Genomic DNA, 27,473 nt, shown 5'->3' on the forward strand with positions numbered 1-27,473 from the left:
ATCATGGTCTGGCCAAACGTGGCTTCCGGGCCGCATCTCCGGATCTCTGGCCCCAGGCCCCTGGCCGGGTCGGAGGGAGCCGACGATGCCTCGGCAATGCCCGCCGTGTAAGTGGCAAACTCTAGAAGCAGACGATATAGAAAGAGCAATTGAGCAGAGCTCAAGTATGAGCCGTGCAAAATAAATGTAGAGTCTTTGACACATGTGGCAACCGTAGTAGTACTGTCGCCAACGCCATTTCATGGCTGATAGCTGATAACTTGGCGCGCGCCAACTGTGGGATACGTAGCACCGGCCAACAAAGGTCCTTACTTCTTGATTTTTAGTGCGACTTAGTTGACCATTTGTACATGTGCCTTTTCTTTAGACAAGATCTTTCTTGAAACAAGAATAGAGCCCTTCTGCCCGAGTTACACAGAGCGATTACCCAAGTATAAACTCGCATGCCAGCAGCTCCCTCACAGCTTCTCCCTCCCTCCCTCTTGCAAACCAAACTGTCAAGACAAAATCTTTACGCGATGCATATCCCCATCCATGAGCAAGTGCAGAACCACGCTGACCAGCCAGATCAGCAACGCCTGCTCATTCATTCATAGAGACTCCGAGTTGTCCGAGGAGTGGGAGGAGATACTGGATCATCAATGCTTTCGCCAGCTTGCACTGAAATTCCAACAGCACCGGGCTAACGTTGTTCATCGGGCTGGGAGTAGGCATGATGACCGCGATCTCAAACATCAATGCCATGACTCTCCTGGTTGACGAGGTAAATCGCGCTTCTGGCCACTCGCCGCCAACCAGGAACCTTGATAGCAGGCTCAAGATGCTAACGGAATGCCTCAAGCTTTCTGCAAAGGAAAGCGCTGCGGGGGTCCCCCCGGGCTCAGCAAATGTTGCGCAGCATCAACTATGGGTTGGCGCGCCTTCGCAGCCACTCGGTCGCAACACCGCGTTCATACTCGGCTACCTGTGAAATCATAGACTCGCTGCTCCCCTTTCTCTCCATCATGCTACGGTTCCTGAGAGTCGGATCCCTCGTGGAGTCCGACCACGTCTCATCAGGTCAGTCGACAGCATTTTTTTTTCAAGCCCTATACATCATCCATGAATCTCGATGCCAACGTTTATACACACAAGGACCAGGTCCCTGGGATACGCCAGAATGGGATCCGTTAGAGGAGAGATACACAGCTCTGATTGACCAGATCAAGGAAGCTACCGAGCTCTCTAACACTCCCCCCCCCCTCCGACGCGCAGCAGGTCCGTTGATTCGCGGTTGGATAAACGCTCTAAGTCGCTCTGCCGGGACGGCGTATCCCTGCTAAAAGTCATGTCGCTTCTTGGACCCGAACCAAGCCCCGAGTCAATCTTTGACGTCCAGGCTGTCGCCAACCTACCCGAGTCTCTCAAATTCTGCGCCGACTGATCGAGGTATGTATTGCCAGCTTCCCGTCCCTCACCGAGATTCTTTCCTAGCTAATATAACTCGGGTGCAGCTTTTGCCACGCAAGAGGGGGAGCCCTTGTCACCGAGCTGATCTCGAAGGGACGAGGAGGCACAGACATTGTCCATGGATCCTCTGGTTCAGGGGGCCGTCAGAAGCCTCATGTACTCTGAGAAACTACAAGAAGCATTTGAAAACGCGACGATGCTTTTGTGGTATGCGTTTCCTAAGCGCGATCCGGCCTCGAAACAGACGCATCTCGAGCGGGAGATGTGCGCAGCACTTGTGCCGCATGTCCTCGGTCTAAATGACGAATTTCCCGGACAATGGGAGGATAATTGAGAGTGCGAAGCTACTCGAAGATATTGCGAACTCAATACCGCTAGTCAGAAGTATGTTTACGATTCGACGCCTTGCTACACCCAACATAGGCTAAACTGACGTGTCTTGTCTTGCAGCTACCTGGTCGAGATGAATTACTACTCGGAGCTAGGTAACCTAATTACAAACAAGTATCGACACGGAAAACTCTACCAGTAGAGGATCCAACCGTCGACTTGGAAGGACGCCTCGTGTCGCACATGCGCGCGGCTCTTGCGCATTCGTAAAGCCGCGACCACAGACGCAGACCTTGAGAGGAGGTATGATGATTTTAATAAACATTCTTTGGCGCTGAGTGGAGGCCGTTTTCTGACATTTGTATGATAGCTCGATGATAGATGACATGGGACACACGGTCATGAGAGCATCAAGTCGCATGGGAATAGGCATCCGTCCATCCAATTCAATGGTAGTTTTCAACATCTCGACCAAGTCAATATTTAGCAAGTGAATAGGTGGGTAGCTAGGAATAAGAGTTGAGTGAGGTGTGTCTTTGAAGATAGGAAATCCCATTTTCCAAACCCCATAAACACAAAAACCAATGCGAAATGCCCTTCGAGGCTCGTATATGTAAACAAATCAAACACGCTCGTTCCGTTGTAATGTTCTGTTGGTATCTTTACGGTCGGTGGACAATGCCGGCCAAACAAATCCGAAAAAATCAAGGAAAAAAAAGACAAGCCAAAACTCCAAAAAAATACCGTCATGCATTTCGGTGTACCAACTGGAAGCTTTTCTGGTGTCGGCTTCTGTTCACTCACTAGGCAATGACGAGGCTTTTCAGCGCCATGCGCGCCACCTCGAGGACCCTCACGCAGTTCCTGTCCTCGGGCTTGCAGCTGCGCGGCGTCATCATGTAGTGTGTGTGCGGCGGCAGCGTGCCCGCCGCCGCCGACGCGTCCACCAGCTCGTGGCGCCTGCGGTTGCGCTCGTCTAGCGCCGCCACCACTTCGCTCAGCCCCATATCGCCTTCGGCTCCCCGGTCCTCACGGCTCCCCTTCTCCTCGCCGTGGACGTCCAGGCGGACGATGGCGAGCATGACGCGCCGCCACTCGCGCGGCTCCAGCTCCGCGCCATCCATCCCGGCTAGATCCGCCGGTAGCCAGCGTCCAGCGCCCACCTCGCGCGCCGAGAACCGCAGACGACCACTGGCACGGTTGCAGGCGCGGTCGATCATCTTGACGATGGCGGTGTAGGCGTTGCAGGCGGAGGGCACGAGGGCGGCGAGCAGCATCATGTTCTGGAAGGCCTGCATGGGCGGCGGCTTGGAGACGTCGAGGATGTCGCGGGAGCAGACTTGACAGGCGATGACGCCGCGGGCGACGCGCGAGGCGTGGCGGGCGACGCGCATGGCGGCGGGGATGTCGTCGGGCGGCAGGTTGGCGAGCGACTCGAGGGCCATGTACAGCGAGGACAGGCACGGGCAGGAGACGGTGGGGATGGGCTGGAGGACCTCGGAGCTGCTGCTGCTGCTGCTGCTGCTGCTTCCGTAGCCTTTTGACGACGGCAGTGGGGGGTGTTGTTGCTGCTGCTGCTGCTGCTGCTGCTGCTGCTGCGTCGAGACTCCTCTCGCGTGGTGATGTTGGGGCGGTGGCGAGAAGGAGGGTTCCGAGTTGAAGGGCGTGTGAGATCCGACGGAGAGCTCCGGAGTCGCGCCAAAGGTGGCATCCTGTGCATCGGCGGCGGTGGCGGACGCAAAGGCCGGGTCGAGAAAAGAGAGGTCGGCGTAGGCGTCCATAGGTAGCGTTCCGTGAAACGAAGAAGCGCCGCACTCGACGTGCTGGTGCTGCTCAGCGGGTGTCGTCAGGCCGAGGCCGCCGTCTTGGTAGCATCCGGCGGGGAGGAGGTCGAGGAAAGACATGTCGGTGGCCGTGCCGTCCAGGAAGCCAAAGGTCGGATCGCTGAGTGAGGGTGTGGGGGTTGCCGCGCCACTGAGCTGAAAGGACGGCAGCATATAGGGCGCGCCGGCGGCGACGGACGGGGCCGAGGAGGAGGAGGTGCTGCGGCTGCGCTGCTGGATGATGCCCGGCGACGCGGCCCTGCGCTGCCGTGAGGAGGCCGGAGGAGCGCGCGGGGGTTCGTCGGCGGGGCGTCGCTTGCGCGGGCGGCCCATGGGCTTCTGCGGCGAGTAGTAGCATGGAATGCCCTCGCGTTTGCAGCGAGCGCAGCCGTCAGCCTCCTTGGAGCAGGCGAGTTTGCGGGAGCCTGTCATGGCGCGGTGTTGATTAGCATGCGCGGCGGCCGAAGCTGGCTGTTTGCAGGCCAGACCTTGATGGGGTGGGTGGAGGAGGAGGGTTCTTCTACTCACGACACTCGTCGCAGGCTCGGTGCTTGGGGACGTCGCGGGAGGAGGTGGCGGCGGCCGATTTATTGCCGGTCATGCTTTGGAAGTCGGAAGATGAAAATGACATGACGGATTGGTGTTGATGGAGGAGGGGAAGTGTATTCCCGGGGCAGCCAGCGTTGGGGAACCGAAGAAGGGTAGCTGTTGGGGGTCACTCCGCTGGGCGGCGGACGAGGCTGCCGGCTGTTGAGGTTGGGTGAGGTGAGGCACGGGCGGCGACTAGCGAGGTACAGTAGGCTTACGACGACCCACGATGACTCTTTCTTATTACAAGTAGTCTTGTTAATAGGCGAGCTAGTTTGCGACAGTTATTCGTATGCCCCGTATCCGTACTTGTTGGTGAATCGTGCGATGGGAAGGGTTTGCCTGGGGTCATGTGTCGAGAAATTGTCCAACAAAGGAAACATGAGTGCTTCCTGTCAAAGCGGACAAGGGCGGTGGGCTTTATATCCAAGCTTCAGAGATCCTGACGTGGCGCCGAACAAGTGGGAGGGTAGTGGAGTTATGAATGTCTGCATTGCTTTGAAGCTATGATAGGTTGTCTGGGTAGAACCTTTTGTTGTATGGTATTGCTATTATTTTTTTTTGTATGATTATCTTGATCCTTGTTCATCCGGGGTGTTGACAACACACCTTGTCCAGGTCAGGTCAGCTAGATACGAAGGAATACACCTCATCCCGAAAAGACATGGCTGTGTGCGGATAGAGCAGCGGAGATGATTGAAGAAGAAAAGAACAAGGCTACATACATACATACATACATACTTACTAGGTAACTTAGTAACTCATCAAGTGCGGCTGGAGAGGGGCAGTGACAGTGGTCCGCCGCTCCCGCCTCGATGCGCTGGAGCCAATCCCGCGCCCGTTTACGCCCTGTGCGTCGTGCTGCCAACTGAAGGGACGGACGGCTAGTTACAGACATGTGTGAAAGGTACCGTACCGGCGGATCTGGAAGGGCAACTCTAACAACAAAAGAGACCAAATAAGAAAAATGTGCTAGCAATTGTGCCCTGCGTTAATAATAAAGAATAATGACTTGTCTAAAAACAGAGCCAAGCCGCGGGCCCCCCTCCCCATCAAGAGGCTATCAGTAAGGGTAGGTATGTACATACATACATACATAACTAACAGACGAAGAAAAGAGGGGAGTCGCCGCTAAATTTAGGGCTGCCGCCATCACCGTCTCGCTCCAGCTGTCAGGCCAGGCTGCTTGCTGTGTATGTACAGTACCTTGTAATCGGCAATTGCGCGGGGGACTCCAAATAATAGTTCTTCTGTGTCTTGCTCGCTGCGTCGGCTTGATGCTCGGACTTGCCGTGGGAACTCCTATTTGCAGAACTGCCAGACAGTGTCCTCAGCCTTGCTTTTTCTGAATGTATTTTGGCCAGCTTCTTCACCAACAATTTAGCCCCGACTGTCATTCAAGCTGGGCGGCGGATTTTGCCCTCTTCCGTGCTAGCCAGCCTGTCTAGGCGGCCAATGGTGCCACAGAAGCCAGCCTCGTCCTGCTCACCTTGACGGATGATTCATCTCGGCCCCGCATGTACGAGCGGGTTTAGTGGTTTTGTCGTTTTGAAAGCTGGAAAAAAAAAAACAGGGCCGTCGAGGCAAGGGGGGAGGGGCTCCGGGGGTCCGGGTCCTCGCTGAAGACCGAGACCACCAAGGACGGACATACTCCGTACTTGCAAGGCTGGCCAGGCCCTGCATTCGCAAACCGGCTACCACCGACATTACCAATACACCTCAATCAAATTAAACTAGAAATCATTACTGACAGTTTGATCCTCAACCTCTGCCCCACTGTCATCGCAGATCTGCCCGTATAACATGAGTTGCGGGATTCTATGGTGCCAAGACGGACAACGCTATTCCAAAACATAAACTAAAAAGCAAAAGCTTGTTAACGATTCGTCTAGATATTGCTCTCATTGGAGTCTTGTGCTCTAGAGTACACGACAACGCTAATAGGGGCAGAGCTTAGCATAGACCTTTAACTCCGTTGTTTACTTCTTTATTATAAGCGACTATCTGGTAAGAAAATGCACTAGCTTCAGGATCAAATCTATACTACATTTCTGATGCAGATCTAGATTGGCCTTGACTGTTTTTCTCGTCCAAACTCGAAGCTGCTGATACAACCTGCATTAGTGGCCTCCACAAGGCAGCAAGCCGGCCCCGCATAATCCCGTAAACCGGGGGGAAGCCTCCGTCAGCCCCGAAGGGACGCCGCAAGTACAGTCCATCTGGTGACCGTCCTATTCTGATTTCACAGCCTGATGTGTCCTTCCAAGATGGGAACGAGCCTATAATTGGTTCTGCCCGCCGTATTAGATCGTCGGCTCAGCCACCAGATAGATTATCATGCCACATGGGCGGGGAGTAACCCCCCCCCGGGGGCGCCGATCGCACCGTGTTGGCTATCGCCCTGCCCGGGAATACGGGATCCAAGTCTTGGTCGCATGTTGCAGAACCGTAGACCAGCAACCTGACAGCCTTGTATGCAGGTGAGTAAGGTGTCGATTGGGACCTAATGTGTCTGAAATTGCGCCATGATCTTCACTTATACGGGCGGTCCGGCCAACCTTGACTCGACGTTCAATCTCACAGTTGTCAACATGTCCCTATTTCCATCTCGGTCTTGCAAATTTAGGCTTATGGCGGGGAAATGGCACAGAATACATTGCCCAGAAGGCCCGAGGTCAGACTACACGAGAATTAACACCCCAGTTGGCGGACAAGGCCCTGCCTAGGGTCGGGAACTGCCGGATTGGGCAGTTCATCGACAAGCTGCCAATCTTTGTCATTGTGTCAAGAATAGAGTAGCCGACTAGGATTGGCAGATGCAACTGATAGGGCCATATCCTGTTCTGGCAATGGGCAAACAGAGCCGCTGTAAGCATGTCCATCTTGTCCTTTCCATTAGGAGAAAAGAATACATGTTGCTCCCAGCCACTCAAGGAGTGACAATGTTAAAGCTGGCGTCTCCTGAATCAAGGAGAGCGCCAAAGCGACTCAACGCGCCACCGTCACCCGTGATCTTCAGCCCTTTCTCCTCCAGCTTGGCAGGGTCCAGGCCGTGTATGACAATGGCCGACAGCGCACGACTCGTCCCCGTGATTGTCACGTCCGCCTTGATCAGCTTCTCGGCACTCGTATAGATGAGGGCGCCGTTGGACAGCCAGAGGTGGTACGTGACCGCGGCGTCCGTGAGGACGACCTTGATGCACACCTTCTCCTCCCACGCCTTGGGCCCGTCAACCCGCACCGCCAGGGTATCGAACAGCATCTCCGGCGTCATCTGCGCCAGCATGTCCCCCGACCCCGACGCCAGCGGCGTACCCAGGCTGCCGCCGGCCCGCAGCTCCGCCGCGCCGGACATGTAAAAGTTCCGCCACGGCCCGTTCTCCGCCCCGTAGCCCAGCTGCTCGTACGTGTCCGCCAGGACCGCCCGGCCCTCCGCGCCATCACCTCCAGGGGCGGCAAACACGGCGTGGTTCAGGACCTCGGCCGCCCAGCGGAGGTCGCCCGCTTCGAGGGCGGCGCGCCCCGCGGCCACCAGCTTGCCGGGTACACGGCCTTGGCGTTGTGGCTGGCCGAGCCGTAGTACCCCCGCGCGCTCCACGTCCGCTCCAGCGCCGGCGGCAGCGCCAGCTCCTCCGCGATCTCCTCCCCCGTGCGGCCCCGGTTCAGCAGCCGCAGCGTCTGGTCGTGCAGGTACGCGTAGAGGTCGCGCTGCGCCGCCAGGAGCGCGACCACCCCCTCGGCGCCCCAGGTCGGCCAGTGATGCGACGCGAAGACGACCTCGGCCTCGCCGCCCCACAGGTCGATGGCCTCGTTGAGGTGCCGCGCCCAGCCGTGGGGGTCGCGCACGAGGGCGCCGCGCAGGGTGAGGATGTTGTGGAAGGTGTGCGTGGCGACCTCGGCGGCGCACAGGGCGCGGAACCGCGGGAAGAAGATGAGCATCTCGGCGGGCGCTTCCGTGTCGGGCGCCATCTGGAAGACCATCTCGACGCCGTCGATGGTCCGCCGCTCGCCGGTGCAGGTGATGGTGACGGTGGGCGCGATGAGGGTGACGGTGCCGGTGGCGGTGGTCTGGCCGAGGCCGGCGCCGATCTGGCCGCGCGGTCCACGGGGCAGGGCGGCGCCGTACATGTAGCCGGCGCGGCGGCTCATGGCCGTGCCGGCGAAGACATTCTCGGACACGGCGTGCTCCAGGAAGCCCTCGGGTGCGAGGATCTGGATGCCGTGGCGTTGGACGTCCGCTTCGCTGACCATGCCCTTGACGCCGCCGAAGTGGTCGACGTGGGAGTGGGTGTAAATGATAGCCTTGATCTGCCTAGTGGCACCACGATGCTCTCGATAGAGGCCGAGAGCTGCCGCGCCGGCCTCGGCTGAGGTGAGGGGATCGATAACGATGAGGCCAGTATCGCCTTCGATGAAGGTGGTGTTGGAGAGGTCCTCGCCACGTACTTGATAAATGCCATCAACGACACGATAGAGACCATCCATGCGTGCGAGCTGCGACTGACGCCACAGGCTTGGATTTGCAGTGTCCGGACACTCGGCATTTAAGAACTCGTAAGAGTCATTATTCCAAATGGTGGCACCATCTTCGTTTGTGACAACGTTGGGCTGGAGACGGCCTAGAAAGCCCTTTTTCGCGTTCACATAGTCGGCCCTGTCATGGAATGGGAGGCTCTTACGAACCTTTTTCTGCTGGTCAATGATTGTCTGTGATGCCGGCTTGGATTCTGGCATTTTTGGGGGTTGGTCGCAAAGCGTACTAGATGAGCAGGGGTGAACGAGTATCGTTGTTGTAGGTTAATGATTTCTCCCGCGACATCCGGACAAGGCTTTTATAATAGTCATGGTATCCCAAGCAGTAGGTAACTTTGATGACCGCGGGGTGCATAGAGCAACGATCTACACTCTAGCCGCATGCGTCGTGAAGCATTCGCCCTGCCTTAGACAGACAGGATGTTTTCAACCGTTGAAGTTAATCAATTTTAAGCCAAATACCCACTAAATATGTCACTTTTATAGTTCAGGGCTATCAGCTGGGGTGAGCACCAACGTGGCATACTTGGCGTATTGAGTCCTACTGTCTGTCCGACAGTCCTACAGCACCACGTCGGTGGTATCCATGATGAAGAATTTGCTTGTTCACTTTATGACAAGTCGTAGACTTGACCGCATGTTACTGAGAAAGACAAGGGTTAATTACATTTGACGCAGTTTCAAGCTTAAATACGAATCTATACGCTATATGCAGATGCACGGGTAGATGGAAGCCCAACCAAAAACGTCCCAGTCCCAGCACGCCAACTCCAAACAAGATGCGTAAAATGCATATGCAACCATCACCGAGGAAAAAGCATCACAATACAGACACCGCCATGAAGGAAGACACACCGCAGTCGAACAAACAAAAGAGGATCCCCCTCTTTCTGGAGCAACACAAGCTCCGCATATGGCTCGACCTACTCCTCCATCATGCCCAGCACGTCCAGCTCCGCCCTGACCATCTGGTCAAACTCTTCGCGGCCGATGCCCATGCTGCGGGAGAGCTGGAACAGGCTGCGAATGCTGCGCGAGACGTGCTGGCGGACGCCAAACTCGGACTGCTCCTGCATCCCGCCGCCAGCCGCCGCCGCCGCCTCCAGCTTTGCGACGGTGTCCGAGCCGTGCGACGAGGAGGCGCTCGACTCGGGCCGCGGGTGCTGCAACGGGATGCGGCCCAAGTCCGACTCGGGACGCTGCTGCGCGCTCACGGCCTCCCAGCTCTCGCGGCGAAGCTGCTCGGCGAGCGGGGACAGGCCCGCGGCGACGGGGGGGTCGAGCTGCGCGGCGTGGGCCTCCTCGTCGGGGTCGTGGGCGTCCATGGCGGGCTGGACGTCATCATACTGCGCGTAGTAGTCGTCCTCGTCCTCGTCGGCCGCCTTCGTCTTGGCGGGATGGTCGTAGTGGAGGCCGGTGCCGCCGTTGGTGGCCGTCGGCGGCGCGGGGGAGCGGTTATTGGCCGGCGTCCGCGCCGGCGTCGCGTCGTAGCGGTCCCAGTACCCGTCATCGTCGTCGTCGTCGTCATCGTGTCCGTTGGCTTGCTCAGGCACCGGCGTCAGCAACGGTTTCACCGCACCACCCGTCGTCGTATTCTTCACCCCCTCCTCTTGAAAGAGTCGCTCGGCCTCCTCGATGGACGCCGCGCCACCAAAGTTCGAAAACGGCGCCGAGGGAGAGTCAGGCACGGTGACCTCGCCAATGCGCCAGCCGTTCGGCGCGCCGTCCGGATCGTCGACGCACCAGACGAGCCGAAAGGTCAGGCCGCCGTGGTCGTCACCGAGGGCGACGAGGCACTGAAGGGTCTCGCGGTCGAGGCGGCGGAAGCGCGTGGCCGCATCGTAGGCCCAGTCGATCTCGACCTCGCCAGAAACTGGGTGCGGCTCGAGGGCGCCGCTAGCGGCAATCTCGGCGAGGCGCGGGGCCTTGGCCGGGTCGTAGCACAAGAGCCGCAGCCAGGGTTCTGAGGAGGCAGAGGAGAGGATCTGTACGCGCTGGCGGAGGATGGGCGCGAGGAAGGGCAGCACGGCCGGGGCGGGCGAGGAGGAGGCGGCCGCGGGGGCCAGGGCGGGCAGGATGGGCGTGAGGAGCGCGGAGAGGTCAGGAGGCGTGACCGTCGTCGCGGTGGAGGTGGCGACGGGCATGACGGGCAGGGTATGTGGTTGTGGTGGTTGTGAGGATTTTGCGTCGTTGGCGGGCGGGGGGGAGACGATGAAGTCTGTGGGTGAGAGAGGGACGCCGAGGGGGTAAATGCGGCCAAGGTTGAAAATTCGATCTTCAGTAGATGTTGTCTACCGAATGAATATCAATTCAAAGGAATTTGCATTCGCCGTTTGGCGTGGCATGTGAGGCGGACGCTTAGCGACTCGAACCCATGTGATGCAGACGGACGGCAGTGGCTCGTGGGTTGTGGCTAGCAGCGGTTGACGGACCGGCTTTGGTCAGGAAGGAAGCGCAAGGTTGTAGGGTCGTCTGTATGGGTGTAGGGAATAGGAAACGAGTATTTCCAGTACAGAAGGAATGGAGGGTGAGGAGAAGGAAGTAGAAATAAGGAACACGATGAATGGCGAGAAGTGGGTTGCCCGTAGTAATATCTTACGGGACAATGGTTGATTCAAAGACGGGCATAAAAAGGGTACCAGAGTAGCGGCTGATACTGGATAGGGGGGGGGGGAGGGCCGTCCGTGGTGGGGGAAGAGCCCATGTAAGAAGGCCCCATCCGGCTCGGGGGAGCGGAAGTGCGGTTTCGGCTGACGATGCGGGCCAGGCAAATCAAACTGGTCGGGCTGATGGTGAGAATTGAAATGAAGGAGAGTAAGAGCAACAAAAAAATCGTCTTTGTGGGAGTCGTCTGAGTACCCAGGGTTCTTTAATACTACCCAGCAGCCCTTGCCGGCATCGTCAAGAGCTGGTCGAAACAGAATTCAAGCATGATGCACGGCTCATGCTTCAACTTGTTCCAATGCATACTGACTAGTTTACGGATAACGACCTCTATATCTTGCACAACACAATTGGTCCAGTCCCTAATTCACGCACGGCTACTCGCCAGCCCCATGCTACGTAACATGCCGCAAACTACCAGTCCACACCCCAAACCCAGGGGCTCGGAAACTACAAACATGTCTTTTCACCAACAACTGAGAAACTCGCAACTGTCAAAATTCCGCACATCTTGGTAAAGCACAAGAAAAAGGAAAGAACGCGCCCGAAAATCTCACCCGAGATAGGCCCCTGCATCATCATGTCAGCTCGTCATTTCACACCGGCTTATTCCAGGCTGCCATTTGCCGTCAGGTCCGATCACGCACAAAAAAAAAAAAAAAAAAAAAAAAAAAAAAGAAGCAAAATTTAATTCAACATTGAAACAAAGACATCATACTTTTAACGCGTTGCTTGCGCACCTCGCCTCGCTACCGTGCGCCGGCAGCCCACCTCCGGCGCTCCGCCCGGCGCTCCAATATTCCACTCCGGATGCAGCATTGTCAGATCGGGATATGTTTTCACAAGTAGCCGAAACTTTCCTTTGATTTTGCTCCCCATGTCTAGCTTTCACGCCCAAAAAGGCGTTTGCTCGGATTTTTCTTTTCTTTTTCTCTCCATCTTCGCGTCCATTACACTATCCGTGATCTGTCACACAAGACTAGGCATTTCCCGTGTAGCGACCCTTGGACAGGGCTCAGCTTCGTTGGCGGCTAGATTACCATCGCTGCTGAATCGACGGCCATGGGGAGGCCTGGTCAATTCCAGGTATGGGTAGCTACATAGATAGAAACGCCGCAAATTAAGTTGTTGACAATCCCACCAGGCTGTCTAGGTATAAATGCCACTGCTATGTAGAATCCTCTACCTAATCGGGGTGTGGCGTTGCATCGGCATGCAAGCAGCGGCCCTACTTCTGCTACTTCTGGACCTACTTTCAAGACTTGGAAGTTTATTGCAAGGAAAACAGCCAAATGGAATCGATGCAATTTATTGTCCAAGATGTCCCTGAAACATCACATGCCGCCTGCATTCCATCGATTCACGAATCTATGTACATAAATAAGCCACAGCAGGCTCCACTAATTTCTTCTGTTGGGTCATCCTCACTTTTTTTTTGGCGGGACCACGACGTTTCCATTATCTCATCAACAAACAGCCTTTCACGTCACAGCTTCCAACCATCATCTGCACCTAGACCTCACTCCTCGCGCATACCGTACAGAAGGCGCACCGGACAAGCAGCAGCCGACCCGAAACCATCATATACCTGTTGCTAGCACCGCAGCGCAGCCCTCTGGGCCGTCGCGCCGCGCTTCATTGATGCCGCCTGGAGCATTAAAGGATGAGGTAAGAGCACCATGGCAAACGGCGACCGCTTCGCCGACTCCCGACTCGGCGAGCTGAATAACTAACTGCCTTCTAGGGCACACGAGTCCAAGTCATATCTGCTGGCGCCATCGCAGGTCTCGTCTCTAGGTAGGCATCCCTTCGACCCAGCACGTCACCCATCGTCGCCATCTCCCTAACGAGACCCCCTAGATTCGTTATTGCGCCGCTCGACGTCATAAAGATCCGTCTACAGCTCCAGCATCGACAGTTTCAGCCCATACGCTCCGCCGGCACGCCCGCCGTCTTCGCTCCCGCCGAAGCAACATACCAGGGCACATTTGCCACCCTTCGCCACATCCTCCGCAATGAGGGCATCACCGCCTTCTGGAAGGGCAACGTGCCCGCCGAGCTCCTCTACGTCTGCTACGGCGCCTCGCAGTTCACCGCCTACCGCTCCGTCACGCTGCTGCTGCAGACCCAGCTCCCCGTGAAGCTCCCCGACGCCGCCGAGAGCTTCATCGCCGGCGCCGGCGCCGGTGCCGCCGCCACGGCCGTGACGTACCCGCTCGACCTGCTGCGCACGCGCTTCGCCGCCCAGGGCACCGACAAGGTCTACCGCGGCCTCGCGGGTGCCGTCGCCGCCATCTACAAGGACGAGGGCCCGCGCGGCTTCTTCCGCGGCGTCGCGCCCACGCTCGCTCAGATCGTCCCGTACATGGGCATCTTCTTCGTCACGTACGAGGGGCTGAAGCCGCGCGCGGCCGACCTGCAGCTGCCCTGGGGCACGGGCGACGCCACGGCTGGCATTGCGGGTAGTGTTATTGCTAAGACGGCCGTGTTCCCCCTCGACCTCATCCGCAAGCGCATCCAGGTCCAGGGCCCGACGCGCACGCGCTACGTCTACGGCGACATCCCCGAGTACAGGACGACGCTGGGTGCCCTGCGCACGATTATTATGCGCGAGGGCTTCCGCGGCCTCTACAAGGGCCTGCCCATCAGCCTCGTCAAGGCTGCGCCGGGCAGCGCCGTGACGGTTTGGACGTATGAGCGAGCGTTGCATTTCATGATTCAGCAGTCCGGGGACCGTCAGCAAGACGCACTTCTATGAACCGGAGTTATTACAAGACTTAAATACTTAGGCATGCGTGACCTATCTGGCTTCTTTTCCGCACTCAGTCGTTAGGGAGGCTCCTGCGACTCCATTTTTTCCTTAATTGCCAGGAGTTTGGGCGGGATAGACTAGCGAAACAGAAAACGATAGACAATGGCGTTTTGGGGAACCGTTGAACTTGGCTCTTATTCATTTCATTCATTCTCTTTTCTATCTGTCTTGTATATACTTGATGCTTTCTGCATTGTAGGTTACCCTGATGCTCTACGTGTCATGTCTTCTCCCGATCACGTCCTCCCAGCTGCTGCGTTGGCAGCGTCCGCGCGCTCGACGCAGTCCTCGATGACGTCCCAGAACTTGGCCACGTCGAGGGAGCGCGGTATGCGGACGCCCGGCTGGCCGCGCGGCAGCAGCCTGCCGACCGTGCGGCCCGTCTCGCCCTTGCCGTCCCTGGCGTCCTCGAAGACGCCGTCGGTCACGACGGCAACGTCGAAGCGCTCGTCGTACCGCGGGGCCTCGCTGCGCTCGGCGTCCCAGTCGTGGAAGGGGATCTCGTCGGGCGTCCCGGCGAGCACGGCCGCGACGGCGAGGGGGTCGTGCAGCGGGGGGCCCTCTGTGATGCCAAAGACGTCGCTGTTTTTTTTTCTTTGTTAGCAAAGAAAAAAAAGACATGTGTGATTAGGTGTCAGCGCTCACGCATATGTCTGGGAGAAGAAGTAGAGCAGCTCGACCAGCATGGTCCGCAGCGTCGTCTTGCCCTCCAACTTGCCCTCCTCCACCTTGCCAGCCCCCCTGCCGTGCAGCAGCATCTCGCGCACCTCCGCCGTCGCCAGCACCTGGTGGCTCAAGTCCAGCGGCACCACCGTCGTCTTGCCCGCCAGCGTCTTGTTGCCGAACACCTCCGCCGCGGCCTCCGGGTCGATCACGATGTTGAACTCGGCCCACGGCGTGACGTTGCCGACGCGCTCGCGGCCGTCCACCCTGCCCAGCGGCGCGCCGGAGAAGCCGTCACCCAGGGCGCCGCCCATGATGCTCAGGCCCTTGAGGTGTGCGGCGAGGTCCGGGTGGGCGCGGAGCAGGGCGCCGACGTTGGTCAGCGAGCCGGTGGCGACGAGCCAGGCGGTGTTGGGCGGCTGGGCGCGCAGCGCGGCGGCGGTGGCGTCGAGGGCGGGCACGGCGGAGGGCGGCACGGTGGGGGAGGGGAGGAGAAGGGTGCCGTCGAGGCCGGACTCGCCGTGGATGTCCGGCGCGTGGATGGCGGGCCGCTCGAGGGCCTTGGCGAGGCCGACGTGCAGGGGCACGTCGTGCTGCTTGCCGATGGCGGTGAGCACGGAGGCGGCGTTTTGGGTGGTTTTCCTTTTTTTTTGTCGGGGTTTTGTTAGTGAGGCGCTGGTGACGGAAGTTGAAGGTAGAAGCCGGGGGGGGGGAGGGGAGGTTATTCATACTCTACCGGGGCGTTGCCAAAGACGGTCGAGACTCCGAGCAGCTTAATTCTCGGGTGGTAGGCGGCCAGCAAGATGGCAAAGACATCCTGTTCGGAGAAACGTAGGGTCAGTATGTGATGGTCTGGGTTTTAGACATGGGTGGGCGTTTCGGGGGTTCCCCGGCCGAGGAGGCACCACCCCGGCCGGCGAAACGGGGAAGATGCCCGCCGGAGTGAATGGGATAAGATGAATGAATGCGCTCACGTCATGCCCCGGATCGCAGTCCAGCCAAACGGGAATTTGTTCCACCGTCATTGTGACAAATGGTAAAAATGAAGCCTGGTGCGAAAGGGCCTGTGCAGTAGGGTGTTTTGTTACGGATAGACCGGGATACGGTGTTTCTCTGTTCTCTGTTCGCTGTTCTTTTAATCGCGTTCACTCTACGCCTCACGTCCGTCACATCTAACGCTGGATATGCAGCCTTGCTCTGTGCAAAAGGACTCTGTGACGAGAGAGAAGAGAGAGAGAGAAGGAGAAGAAGAAGAAGAAGAAGAGAAAGAAGGAGACACAAGAGAGGGTCCGGGGCTCGGCGGGCCTTTTTATGTCTGGGGATGTGTGCGTGGGGTGTGTTGTGTTGCGCAAAAAGCCGGAGGTGGCCGCCGGGCTTAGCTATGGCTTATGACGATATTTGGGGGGACAAGCGAGTCGCGGTACACTAAAAACACCCGTGTCCACATGGAATGGAAAATTGGGGGTTTGCTTTGTTTCTGGCTCTTCCTTCACCCATGTTTTTGCGGGGAGAGCGCGCGCCAAGAACTCAGAACTCACACCAAAAGTTCTGCTGGTCAGCCGCGGATCCGGCTTCGGCGCTGTGTCTCGGCGCTGTGTCTCGGCGCTGTGTCTCGGCGCTGCATGGATGCTGCAGTCCGGGACGGCACGGTGATTTTGGAACAACAGCCAGCTCAATGAACAGGCTAGGGCATATAAAAAATTATGAATATTTATTCATAGTTTAGTTACTTTTGCAATGCCAAAACGCCACAAACCACATTTAGATAGATACGCCACAACCGTATAACGCCGTCCACAATGTCTGTGCTGTAGATATTCCATGCGGATGCGAAAAATCACTTCTTCCTCTGCTCCATCACCTTCAGCACATCCGCCGCGCTATTCACATCCCCTTTACGCTTCCGATTGCGCTTCCTCTTCTTCCCGCCACGCGCGCCGCCCTCCTCGTCTCCGCCCTCGTCGCCCCACGCCGAGAGCTTGATGCCGCCGTCGTCAAAGTCCTCCTCGTCCTCGTAGCGGCTCGTGCCGAAGCCCATGTCCATGTCCTCGGCGTCGCGGTCCTCATTTTGCAGCATCTTCTTGCGCCGCGCCGCGTCCGCCTTGGCCTTTTGCGCAGCCGAGTCGTCGTCATCACCGTCCGAGTCGTCGTCGTGCTTGTCGAGCGGTCGGAGCCCGGCGGCGCGCTTGATGGCAGCCAGCATGGCGGGGTCGGACATGGACGGTGCCTTGTTCTCCTGCTCGGAGAGTAGACTCGTCTTGGAACCCTTGAAGTAGTTTGTCGGCGCTCTTGGCGGTGGTGGCGGTGGTGGCATCGATCCCTCTGCCGCGGAGCCCTCTGCCTTGTCCTTGGCCGCCTTCTGGGTGTCACTGTCAGAGTCGGAATCAGATTCACCCATACCCGCAAGAGGATCATAATCGTCTCCAACATCGTCGAAAATATCAACATCCTCTTCTTCTTCAACAACAGGCGCCTTTTGACGATATTGTTCCGGCACCTCCATGCCGAGTGGCTTCGCATCCTTGTCTGGCATAAGCAGCCCGTTGTCGGTGTCCGTCGCGCTGTCGCCCGGCTGCGCCTTGCGCACTTTGCGCTTCTCATGGCCATCTGCATCCACAATAATCATGACCTCGCGACCCTTGCTGTCGCGCTCGATACGCGTGCCAGGCTTCTGCTTAGCACCAATCTTGCGGAAGCGATCGCCCAAGGCCGGTTCAGCCTGTGCCTTGGCCGCTGCTCGCGCAGCTTTGAAGTCGGCCAAAATCTGGTTGCGAGTGCGCTTCTTTCCTGGTGCCAGCGCCACGGTAGACAGCTGGCCCTTTTTCTTCTCTAACTTGTCCTTCTCAATCGCCTGCACCTCCTGGCCTTCCAGCTGGTCAAAGGCATCATCTACATCCACGTCCTCCTCTTGTGTAGCATCTGCATCGTCCTTCTTCCCAGAGTAAACGTCCTCGCCTCGCCTTACTCGCTCGAGAAGCTTAAAGTCTAGACCCTTGACCAAGTGTGTGCTTTCCAAGTCGCCGCCAGCAATCTCGAATCGTAGTCGTTCGTAGGTCTCGTTGTCGATTTCCTCGTCCTTCAGAGATTCCTCCAGCGCTTTAAGCCGTTCGGCACGATCATCAGCAGCTTTTGAATCCTGGTCTTCTCGTTGTTTCGATCGGTCGGTGTAGCCAGCAGCCATCTTCACACCCCGCGGCACCGCGGCTTTGAACTGTTTTGTTGGGTTCGCCTGCTGATTGAGCTGTGCCATTTGCTTGGAAAAGTCGACCTGCGAATTGCCTACAGCGCGCCTATTTTGTGTCAGTCCTGAAATTAAGCGCACTTTCTGGCGTGCAAATTGCGCAACGTACGGTGTCATTGGGATGCTGGCTTTCTGTCGCGATCCCAGCGACGAGCCTCCGCGCGAGCCAGCCGCCTGAGTAGGTGAGGTATCCTTCCCTTTCGACGACTTGGCCGAGTTAGCCAGCATCAGCTTCCGAAACTGTTCATTGTTCATCGCGCCGACGACCGAGGTTGCGCGCTGTGTCCGTCCGTGGACGGGTTTGATAGGCTAGGAAAAAGATGGCTCATGATGATGATGTATAGTGGGCCACTGTAATCCGCCAAGCTGGACGCACTGCAGCTCACTGAAATAAAGTGTTATAGCGTGCATTGCGCTAAAGTCCCCTAAAACAGCCACTGAATACGCCACTGACTTCCAAAGCAACAGTCACGAGGTTCCGCGTTAGAAGCGTGCTGCTTCCTCTCCACTTTACGCGATTGCCTCGCCACGCTTCTTCTATTTCACATCACTCTTCACATTCTCCAAGAGGGCCACACCTACAATTTATCACCATGTGCTTTGCTTTGAACCTACTTTGCTTCGATCTATAATGTCAACAATCTTCATATGTGTGCGACGCTGGTGCCAGGCCCGGCGCACGACACTGCCACAAATCGTCTAAGCTTTCCCGACCATCGGTTCGCGCCTGGAATAAGGCGCCGCTGCATACGACATCATGGGCAGCGTTCTGGAAAAGAACTCCTCCAGTGTCAGGAAGCGCATTGAGAACCATACCTTTGAAGATGAAAATGGAGAAGAATATGAGGGCAGCAAGTTCAACGGCTTCGGAGACTACTTCCGTCGCAAGAAGATTAAGCTCCAGAACAAGGATGCGGAGATGAGATCAACCTCGGACAAGCCGCAGATATTCAAGGGCATTGTTGCGCATGTCACTGGCTATACGCAGCCTCCCCTGCATGTGTATGCACTTGCGCCATCCAATTTAGAGCTTTGCTAATCGCCCAGCAGTCTTCATCGCGACATTGTTCAACATGGCGGTGGGTTCCTACAGTACCTAGATTCCAAGACTATGGCAACGCACATCATCGCCTCTACGCTGCCACCAAAGAAAAGCGTTGACTATAGTCGCTATCGAATTGTGAAGCCGGCATGGATCACAGAGTCCATTGCAGCCGGCAAGCTGTTGCCGTGGAGCGACTATCGCGTGCTTGACGAAGGATCCCGTCAAAAAGTCCTCAGGTTTGATGGCTCCAAGGGCCTTTCTCAAGCCAGCCCTACGCCGAGACGGGGATATCGAGAACAGACCGACAACAGCTTCTATACGTCTCAACTACAAGCATCAGGCCCTGTTACTGAAGCATGGAGCCAGGCAGTCGAGCAATTGCAGACACCAAGCCGGTCCGTTTCCAGTGAGGCAAAGTCTGCCGACGGAGACCTGTCAAGCGCGATGAAGTCAACAGATTATGCGACACCGTCAACAGAAGTTGCCATTACGGACTTACCGGAGTTGCCACCAGAAACGGACACGCCGACCAAGGCCGCTCTTCCACAAAAGGATTCTTCTGCACATGCCAAAGCGCCCAGGGAATTCTCCACGGACATGACTCCAGAAGAGCACAATGCCTGGCTCCTCTCGGATCCCCGCCTGCGTGAATCGTCTTGCGCCAATCCAAATTTCTTGACCAAATTTTATGCCGAAAGTCGATTACACCACCTCTCAACCTGGAAAGCCGAGCTCAAGTCGTCCATGCAACGTCTTGCCGCAGAAAAGGGTCTATCCGAAAAGAAGTTCAAGACACGCCCTGGGGCAAGACGCTACATCATGCACGTCGACTTTGACAGCTTTTTCTGCGCAGTGTCATTGAAAAAGTTTCCTGACTACATCGACAAGCCTGTCGCTGTGGCGCACGGCACAGGAAATGGCTCCGAAATTGCAAGTTGCAACTATCCTGCCAGAAGCTTCGACGTGAAGAACGGCATGTGGATGAAGCGCGCATTAGAGCTATGCCCTGATCTCAAGGTTTTACCATACGACTTTCCAGCATACGAAGCGGCAAGCAGGGCCTTTTATGAGGCCATCATGACGGTTGGAGGAGTGGTACAAAGCGTCAGTATCGACGAAGCTCTTATCGACGCGACGGCTATCGTACATCATGCTGCTGGCTCACAAGGCGTTGGGGTGGAGGAAGGCAGTGTTTGGAGAGAGCAAGAAAAGGTTGAAGCTATCGCCACTGACCTGCGACAGAGAATCAAGGAGCTGACGGGATGCAACGTGTCGGTGGGCATCGGTGGCAATATCCTGCAAGCCAAGGTAGCCTTGCGAAAAGCCAAACCTGCGGGGCAGTTCCAGTTGAAACCAGAAGAAGTTCTCAATTACATTGGTGAGCTCAAGGTTGAGCAGCTGCCCGGGGTTTCATACAGTATCGGAGGTAAGCTCGAAGAATTGGGCATCCGGTTCGTGAAAGACTTGCGCGAACTGTCCAAAGAGAGACTCACGTCAGTTCTTGGTCCCAAAACTGGGGAGAAACTCGCCGAGTTTGCTCGCGGCATCGATAAGACTGAAGTCGGCGGCCAGCCCCCTCGGAAGTCGGTCTCAGCTGAAGTGAGCTGGGGCATTCGTTTCGTCACGCAACAAGAGGCTGAAGATTTCGTCCTCAATTTGTGTAAAGAGCTGGAGCGACGTCTTTTGAATGAACAAGTCAAAGGACGCCATCTTACAGTCAAAATCATGCGCCGCTCGCTCGATGCGCCGCTCGACCCTGCCAAGCACCTTGGCCATGGCAAGTGCGATACGTTCAACAAGAGCGTTCCTTTCGGAGTCGGAACACACAACGCTGAGTCTGTCGGCAAGGAAGCCATAGCGGTCTTGAGATCGTACAGGTTCAGCCCTGGTGATTTGCGTGGGCTTGGTCTACAGATGACCAAGCTGGAGCCAATCAAGCAAGGTATTGCAGCCTCCGATGGCAGCCAAAAGAGGCTGGAGTTCACCTTTGTCAATCCAACATCAGCAAAGAGGAGCAGCGGCGCTGAATCGATTGAAGACCCTGATTCCCTTCAGCGACCGAAGTTTGTGGAGAGATCTAGTTCTAAGGATGACCCCATCACGGACGGTCCTTTAACGCCAAGGAAACCGAGGGTGCATCCCGCAATGGCGCTGGCCAAAGGAAGGGAAGATGACATCAAGGCAAACACGCCGCTCAACGTCGCAGGTACCCAGTTTCTGATACCAAGCAACATTGACCCAGCTGTGATGGACGAATTGCCAAACGACATTCGCAGTAAACTGATGGGGCAGAAATCCAAGGCATTTAGCCCAGACGTGGATACACAGCCCAAGTCGCGCTCTGAAAGTCCAGCAGCCATGGACTTTTTGCCTTCACAGGTGGATGCTGAAGTTTTCAACGCGCTCCCGGAAGATATGAAAGCAGAAGTGTTAGCTCAGTATGGCCGTAAACCAGCGGCTCGGCCATCCCCTAGGAAAAATACCCAAGTAGCGAGGAATCCATCCACCCCTACGAAGCGAGGCGGGATCAGGGGCATGATGAGCAAGGCGCAGAGGGAACGTGATGCACGCGCTGGTGTGGTTCAGACCAGTTTTGTGACAGGACACCCTATCGGCAATGGTTTTACGGACGAATTGGGGGAGCTGGACCCCGAGTTCCTGGCCGAATTGCCCGAAGATGTGCGAAGAGAAGTCATGGCAGACCACAAACGCCAGAAGCTGGCGCAACGATCCGGGCTTGACGCGGCATCGCGCCGGCCAGCCCACACAGAAGCGTCCGGCAGCGGACTACTCCCTGGTCGTCAGAGGCGCATAGAGTTCCCCGCGCGGCCGCCCAAGGTTTCGTTTTCCAGCACCGGCGTGAGCTCCACGGCGGAGATGAAGGACTTGCTCGACGCCTGGCACGCGGACACGCGCAGCGACGGCCCGCATCGGGGCGACGTGGAGGTATTCGAGAGGTACCTAGCACGGGTGGTGGGCGAGGAGCGCGATATGGACAAGGCGGCGACGCTCGTCCGGTGGCTGGACGTGCTGGTGGAACAGGACGGCGACGGGGGCTCTGGCCGAGCGGCGTGGCGGAAGAGCATGGAGGGGATCAAGGAGGCACTGCAGGAAGCGCTGCGGAAGCGTGGTCTCGGGCCCGTGTAACGATTTTTATGACTTCGATACCATGTCTTTATTTGGAAAGGATTTCTGTTTGAGAGTGTCCGTGGTATTATTTTGTATAGTTGTTCTGGACTATCAGTCTAGATTTGTACGATTGAATCTCTTTCATGAACCAGCCCGCGCTTTTAACCCGTAATCATCGCTCGCTTCTATTAAACGAAAATAAATAACACAAGGTGTGAAGTAACCCTCCAACAACGGAGTAACGCCCTCAGACAAGCACCGTCAGATAGACGCCTGTCAGCGCCAGCACCGCGCCGAGGCCGGGGACGGCAAAGCCGGGCCCCGCGCCCGACATGCGGTACACGTTGAGCTTGAGCTGCCCGCCGCAGGCCTGCGTCTCGTTGCCCGAGCAGGGGAAGTTGCACTCCGTGTCGTCGAGCCTCTGCGCGATGCCCGCGATGCTCTGTGCGCACCAGCACTCTCTGTTTTTTTTCCTCCGTCAGCAAACTCCGTAACAAGGAAGCACAGAGCCCTCCCAACTCGAGCGAAGTGAGGACCAAACGTACCTGGACCATTCGACGCCGGCGTAGCGGTACTTGGTGTCGCCGTCCTGGCAGAAGCTCAGGCAGGTCGGGACGGTCATGTTGTCGGGCCGGACGAGGCTGGTGCCGCCGGCGAGGGCGCGCGTGCCGGCGGAGCCCTCGGCGAGGGTGGTTTCGTTGTAGCAGCCGTAGTAGGCGTACTTGTGCGTGTCGTCGACGTAGACGCGGAGCTGCGGCGGCGTTTGCTGCGCGGCGGCGAGGGTCGCGGCGGCGAGGATGAGCGGCCTCATCGAGCGGGTATTTGCGGAGAATTGAGGGGTGGATATGGATTCTTGAGATGTTATTGCATCGGATTGATGAGAGATTGGGGTTTGTGAAGGAGCGAGATTGGGGGGACACGGCATGAAACTCGGAGCGGTCGATTCAGGCGGCAGGGTCTGAGCCCACCGGTTCCTAGGCGCTTTCGTCGCGCTACAGTGACGAAGGCTATTTGTCACGCAAGTTATCGCTACATATGGATTTCTAGTCCAATGGTAATATGGTCACGAAGCAATAGGTGAGAGTCACGCCAAATACCTGGCGAGCTGGCTCTGCAGGCTTTGCAAGTATGCCTAAATACCTTGCAGTAGCACCCGCCGCCGAAATGAAGCTCCAGGGGCTGACTGCTTCTAAATGCAGCTACCCCACAGCAGGCGCCACAGTGAGAGAAAGCCTTCATTGGTTTTCAGTACGGAGGATTGAGTAAGAGACAATCGAATTCGTAAGATTCAAAACCAAGATAGCGTGGAATACAAGAGAATTGAAATTGAAGCAACACTAAATTAATGGCGAAAGCTATGCATTTGGAAGTGAAGCTTGCACCCAATACGCCACCGATGCGACGCCACACCCCCAGCCAAACCAAGCTGAGCCAAGCTGAGCTGCCCCAAACCCTGTCCAATCCGTGGCCGCCTATTTTCGCCTCTTTGCAACGTTGGCTCTCTTTTCTGTTTTTCACCTTCATCTCTCTCCTCGGCTTGCTTTTTCCGATCACTGGTCGAAATAACCGCGCCGGAACCGTCAGCTCTACGTTCGCGACAATCAAACACTACTCACCCGCCGTGTTTATTGCGATCGACTGCTTCCCCCGCACGACACCGTCACCATGGGCTTCTTTGATGGCTGGATTGACTGGACCAAGACGACCCGGTCCAGAAACTACAGAGGATCCGGGTCGTTTGCCACGCTCATGATCATTGGGCGTACGTTCTCCTCGTCTCCTCCCTTTCTCGCACATTCCGCAACCGTATCTCTCTCTCTCTACGCGCTCTCCGCTAACCCTTCTGCCCGACCCCAGCCACCTGTTTCTTCCTCGGCATCCTCTTCGCCTCCTTCCCCTACGACTTCCCGCTCCTCTGGAGCAAGGAGCCGCTCGCCGCCGAGTTCCTGCCGCAGCTCGAGGCGCACCTCAAGTTCATGCACGCCGCGCCGCCCCTCATCCACCGCATGCTCAACATCATGGTCTTCGTCGCCTTCGCCGGCCTGCTCATCAAGCTGTTCCGCCCGTCCGAGGCCAACTTCCTCTTCGACGGCGCGTCGCTCATCCTCTACGTCATCGGCGCCGCGACCTACATGACCAACATCGTGCGCGGCCTGCGCGCGCTGACGGACGGCGTCTGGGACCAGCCCGAGTTCGCGTCGACGCGCCGCGGCGAGGCGGACGGCGAGTACATCCTCGGCAAGGAGGACAGCCTGCGCGTCATGTCGGCGAGCAACACGATCCTCGCGCTCGTCCTCATCGGCGTGCTCGTGCTCCAGGCCGGGCAGTGGTACGCAGAGAAGCGGGACCGCGACGAGGATGAGATTGCGGCGGAGAAGAAGGAGGCGGCGGCGGCGGCGGGTCCCGGGTCGCCCAAGTCGCCCAAGAAGTCGAAAAAGAGGGATTAATGGGGTAAAGGGAGAGAAAGGGAAAGGAAAGAAGGGGAGCTGATAGTGCGGATTGATGGAGGGCAACGATTTTATGTTGTAATATGGGCAATACGGGCACGTTTTCATGATCAGATACCGTTTGGATGGTGGAGGGGCCGCGCTCGGCTAAGCGGCTCGTCCTTTGCGTTCTTAGTTTTCACAGACTGTACGATCTCGGATAACCGGCTCTGGAAAACACGGAGATTTTTTTTGTCGAAGTTGCATGTTGCAGGTAAACGTCAAGCTTTGGTGTGCATCCATGTGTAAATGTGTGGGTGACACTCAACCGAGGCAGATCTACGCTACGTCATTTTGGGGGGCAGAAACGGTGTAGCATCTCAAGGCCATGGCGACATTTGGCACGGGCTGCAAGCAGCTATTGCGCGGTATTCGCTCATTGCACCGTCCAAAGTCGCAACAGGAAATGCCTCATGGCGGTATGGCATCCGACTAGGCTTGCTTTGTAGACGGCCGAGATGCAACCCAACTACCTGCACTGCCCTACCAATGCAGCTAACTTGCTGCTGTCAGCACGCACTGTCTGAGCCAAAGGTGGGATTGGGATTGGCAAAGTCGGCCGAACGCACTGATGACAAGGCACCAAAGCATAATAGGTAGGCAAGTAACACCGCTACAAAAGGACGCGGCCGCGGCAAGCAGGTGCCGGTTCCCGATCCGCCACCGTGCAACATCGCTGTCCATTTCGTTCGTTTTCGTTTGGTTCGTCAGGCGGTGATTCTCGACCGCTCTCTGCTTCTGATGGATGGATGGTGAGACGGATGGTGGGGGTTTTTGGCTATGCTTGCCCAATGTGGCCGGCAGCAGCACGCAAGGGGACTGACTGGGCATGAGAGAAATAATAGCCGCTGCTGCATTTGGGCCGCTGTATAATAAACCCTCCGTGTCTCCCCTCTTCTCTCATTTCTCTCACTTCTTTTGTCCCTCCTCCTGTTCCTTCATCCATCTTTTTCCCCCTTCATCTTCATCACCCGCTTCAGTACTTGCGCCTGCAGCTGCGGATCTAAGCAACGTTAATCACCTCCACCACACCGCCGCACTAGTCTCGTCACCAAAAAAAAAAAAACGGCAAAGCCCGGTATCGCAAACGCAGAAAGTCATTCTTGTACAACCCACGCCCAACAAAGGCGGCACAAGATCCTGCGACCCCGCGATACGCAACACCCGTCACTTGCTGCAACAGTGATAGCGGGTTTCATACACTTGCCCCAAGAGGCTGTACGAACCTCCCTTTTGGCCCAGGCGCTGACTGCCCCAACGGCATCGCGCTGGCGGCTTGAGGAGCGACGAAGGGAAAAAAAAATCCACAACACACCCCGAATAGCACCGAGCAACCGGCTCCGCTCCGTCCTCGATCACCGAGCATGAATCCGACCGTCGTCGCTGTCGAAGCCCCTCCGCTCTCCATGGCGCCGGACGTATCGCTGCCCGTCAGGAACGCCGCCAAGGAAACCGCCGAGGGCATCCTCTACGGTTCTGTACGTCCCCTCCCCCTCCCGCCGCACTTGCGCCCACCCGGCCGGTGCATCGCAACCCACCATGCCGTCCCCTTGCTAACCACTTGGCGTTTTTTTTTTTTGAAATTGCAGATTGCCGGCATCGTCGGAAAATACATCGAGTACCCCTTCGACACCGTCAAGGTCCGCCTCCAGAGCCAGCCCGACCGACTGCCCCTCCGCTACCAGGGCCCGCTCGACTGCTTCCGCCAGTCCCTGCGCGCCGATGGCTTCCTCGGCCTGTACCGCGGCATCAGCGCGCCGCTCGTCGGCGCCGCCGCCGAGACCTCGAGCCTCTTCATCTTCGAGTCGCTCGGCCGCGAGATTCTCTACGCCACCGGCCTCGCCCCCCGCGACCGGCCGTTGTCCCTGCCCGCGCTCTACACCACCGGCGCCTTCGCCGGTGCCCTCGCCTCCTTCGTCCTGACGCCGATTGAGCTCGTCAAGTGCAAGATCCAGGTGCCCACCGGCGGCGGTGGAGCCGGCCTAAAACCGCTCGCCGTCGTCCGCGACGTCTTCCGACATGACGGCCTGCGCGGCTTCTGGCACGGCCAGATGGGCACGTTGATCCGCGAGTCGGGCGGCTCCGCGGCCTGGTTCGGCGCCAAGGAGACGGTCACGGCCGCCTTTTACAGCCTGGCGGTGAAGAAGGCGGCGACGCCGGCGGAGCGGGAGCGCATCCGCGCCACGCCGTTGCCGCTGTGGCAGCAAGCCGTCGCCGGCGCCTCGGCGGGCGTCTCGTACAACTTCCTCTTCTTCCCCGCCGACACCATCAAGTCGCGCATGCAGACGTCGCCGCTGGGGACGCCCGGCCAGAAACCGTCCTTTTGGGCTGAGGGGTCGGCCATCTGGCGCCAGTCGGGCCTCCGTGGGCTCTATCGTGGTTGCGGCATTACCTGTCTGCGGTCCGCGCCCAGCTCCGCGTTCATCTTCATGGTCTTTGACGGACTCAAGAGGCATTTCCCTATGTAATGCGGTGCTGCGCGCCAAAGCTTCATGAACCTCTTCCCATCTACGGTTGGGCATTTCTTTCTCATACACGACTTGCATATTTCGGCGTTTTCGGTTTGATGATGGGCTTTCATGGAAACATCAAGGTAGAGATTTCAAGGCATAGACTGGAACATAGTTTTACATTCTTTTCGTTTACACAAAAGTAAAGATCGCTTATACGATAAACCAAATTGCTCTCTCAAGCTCGCGCCTCGATGCGA

At 57.3% G+C, this 27,473-nt stretch overlaps 10 protein-coding genes across 10 annotated transcripts; 4 read left to right on the plus strand and 6 right to left on the minus strand.

The window, feature by feature from the left end:
- Positions 1-2,582: 2,582 nt before the first annotated feature.
- On the minus strand, positions 2,583-4,233 carry ISF_00395 (Zn(2)-C6 fungal-type DNA-binding domain protein; the record flags this gene model as incomplete). The annotated part of the gene is made up of 2 exons (XM_018844002.1): positions 2,583-4,027; positions 4,131-4,233. 2 exons carry the CDS (start codon positions 4,231-4,233, stop codon positions 2,583-2,585), a joined length of 1,548 nt encoding a protein of 515 aa, XP_018708452.1.
- A 2,886-nt stretch (positions 4,234-7,119) lies between these two features.
- On the minus strand, positions 7,120-8,924 carry ISF_00396 (Beta-lactamase-like protein; the record flags this gene model as incomplete). The annotated part of the gene is made up of 2 exons (XM_018844003.1): positions 7,120-7,755; positions 7,923-8,924. The coding sequence occupies 2 exons, from the start codon at positions 8,922-8,924 to the stop codon at positions 7,120-7,122; spliced, it is 1,638 nt and encodes a 545-aa protein (XP_018708453.1).
- A 722-nt stretch (positions 8,925-9,646) lies between these two features.
- Positions 9,647-10,867, minus strand: ISF_00397 (hypothetical protein; the record flags this gene model as incomplete). Its single annotated transcript, XM_018844004.1, has 1 exon — positions 9,647-10,867. One exon carries the CDS (start codon positions 10,865-10,867, stop codon positions 9,647-9,649), a length of 1,221 nt encoding a protein of 406 aa, XP_018708454.1.
- Positions 10,868-13,028: 2,161 nt separating this feature from the next.
- Positions 13,029-14,145, plus strand: ISF_00398 (Mitochondrial substrate carrier; the record flags this gene model as incomplete). The annotated part of the gene is made up of 3 exons (XM_018844005.1): positions 13,029-13,055; positions 13,132-13,184; positions 13,248-14,145. The coding sequence occupies 3 exons, from the start codon at positions 13,029-13,031 to the stop codon at positions 14,143-14,145; spliced, it is 978 nt and encodes a 325-aa protein (XP_018708455.1).
- Positions 14,146-14,435: 290 nt separating this feature from the next.
- On the minus strand, positions 14,436-15,887 carry ISF_00399 (Inosine/uridine-preferring nucleoside hydrolase; the record flags this gene model as incomplete). Its single annotated transcript, XM_018844006.1, has 4 exons — positions 14,436-14,781; positions 14,845-15,504; positions 15,594-15,679; positions 15,837-15,887. 4 exons carry the CDS (start codon positions 15,885-15,887, stop codon positions 14,436-14,438), a joined length of 1,143 nt encoding a protein of 380 aa, XP_018708456.1.
- An 812-nt stretch (positions 15,888-16,699) lies between these two features.
- On the minus strand, positions 16,700-18,358 carry ISF_00400 (RED-lik; the record flags this gene model as incomplete). The annotated part of the gene is made up of 2 exons (XM_018844007.1): positions 16,700-18,152; positions 18,213-18,358. 2 exons carry the CDS (start codon positions 18,356-18,358, stop codon positions 16,700-16,702), a joined length of 1,599 nt encoding a protein of 532 aa, XP_018708457.1.
- A 502-nt stretch (positions 18,359-18,860) lies between these two features.
- ISF_00401 (DNA repair protein, Rev1) lies at positions 18,861-22,295 on the plus strand (the record flags this gene model as incomplete). Its single annotated transcript, XM_018844008.1, has 2 exons — positions 18,861-19,105; positions 19,154-22,295. The coding sequence occupies 2 exons, from the start codon at positions 18,861-18,863 to the stop codon at positions 22,293-22,295; spliced, it is 3,387 nt and encodes a 1,128-aa protein (XP_018708458.1).
- Positions 22,296-22,524: 229 nt separating this feature from the next.
- Positions 22,525-23,088, minus strand: ISF_00402 (Carbohydrate-binding WSC; the record flags this gene model as incomplete). The annotated part of the gene is made up of 2 exons (XM_018844009.1): positions 22,525-22,738; positions 22,823-23,088. The coding sequence occupies 2 exons, from the start codon at positions 23,086-23,088 to the stop codon at positions 22,525-22,527; spliced, it is 480 nt and encodes a 159-aa protein (XP_018708459.1).
- An 854-nt stretch (positions 23,089-23,942) lies between these two features.
- ISF_00403 (Shr3 amino acid permease chaperone) lies at positions 23,943-24,724 on the plus strand (the record flags this gene model as incomplete). The annotated part of the gene is made up of 2 exons (XM_018844010.1): positions 23,943-24,039; positions 24,135-24,724. The coding sequence occupies 2 exons, from the start codon at positions 23,943-23,945 to the stop codon at positions 24,722-24,724; spliced, it is 687 nt and encodes a 228-aa protein (XP_018708460.1).
- Positions 24,725-26,127: 1,403 nt separating this feature from the next.
- On the plus strand, positions 26,128-27,231 carry ISF_00404 (amino acid transporter arg-13; the record flags this gene model as incomplete). The annotated part of the gene is made up of 2 exons (XM_018844011.1): positions 26,128-26,241; positions 26,353-27,231. The coding sequence occupies 2 exons, from the start codon at positions 26,128-26,130 to the stop codon at positions 27,229-27,231; spliced, it is 993 nt and encodes a 330-aa protein (XP_018708461.1).
- Between the last annotated feature and the right edge of the window lie 242 nt (positions 27,232-27,473).

This window comes from Cordyceps fumosorosea, assembly GCF_001636725.1.
Source record: "Cordyceps fumosorosea ARSEF 2679 chromosome Unknown scaffold_1, whole genome shotgun sequence".
Taxonomy (NCBI): domain Eukaryota; kingdom Fungi; phylum Ascomycota; class Sordariomycetes; order Hypocreales; family Cordycipitaceae; genus Cordyceps; species Cordyceps fumosorosea.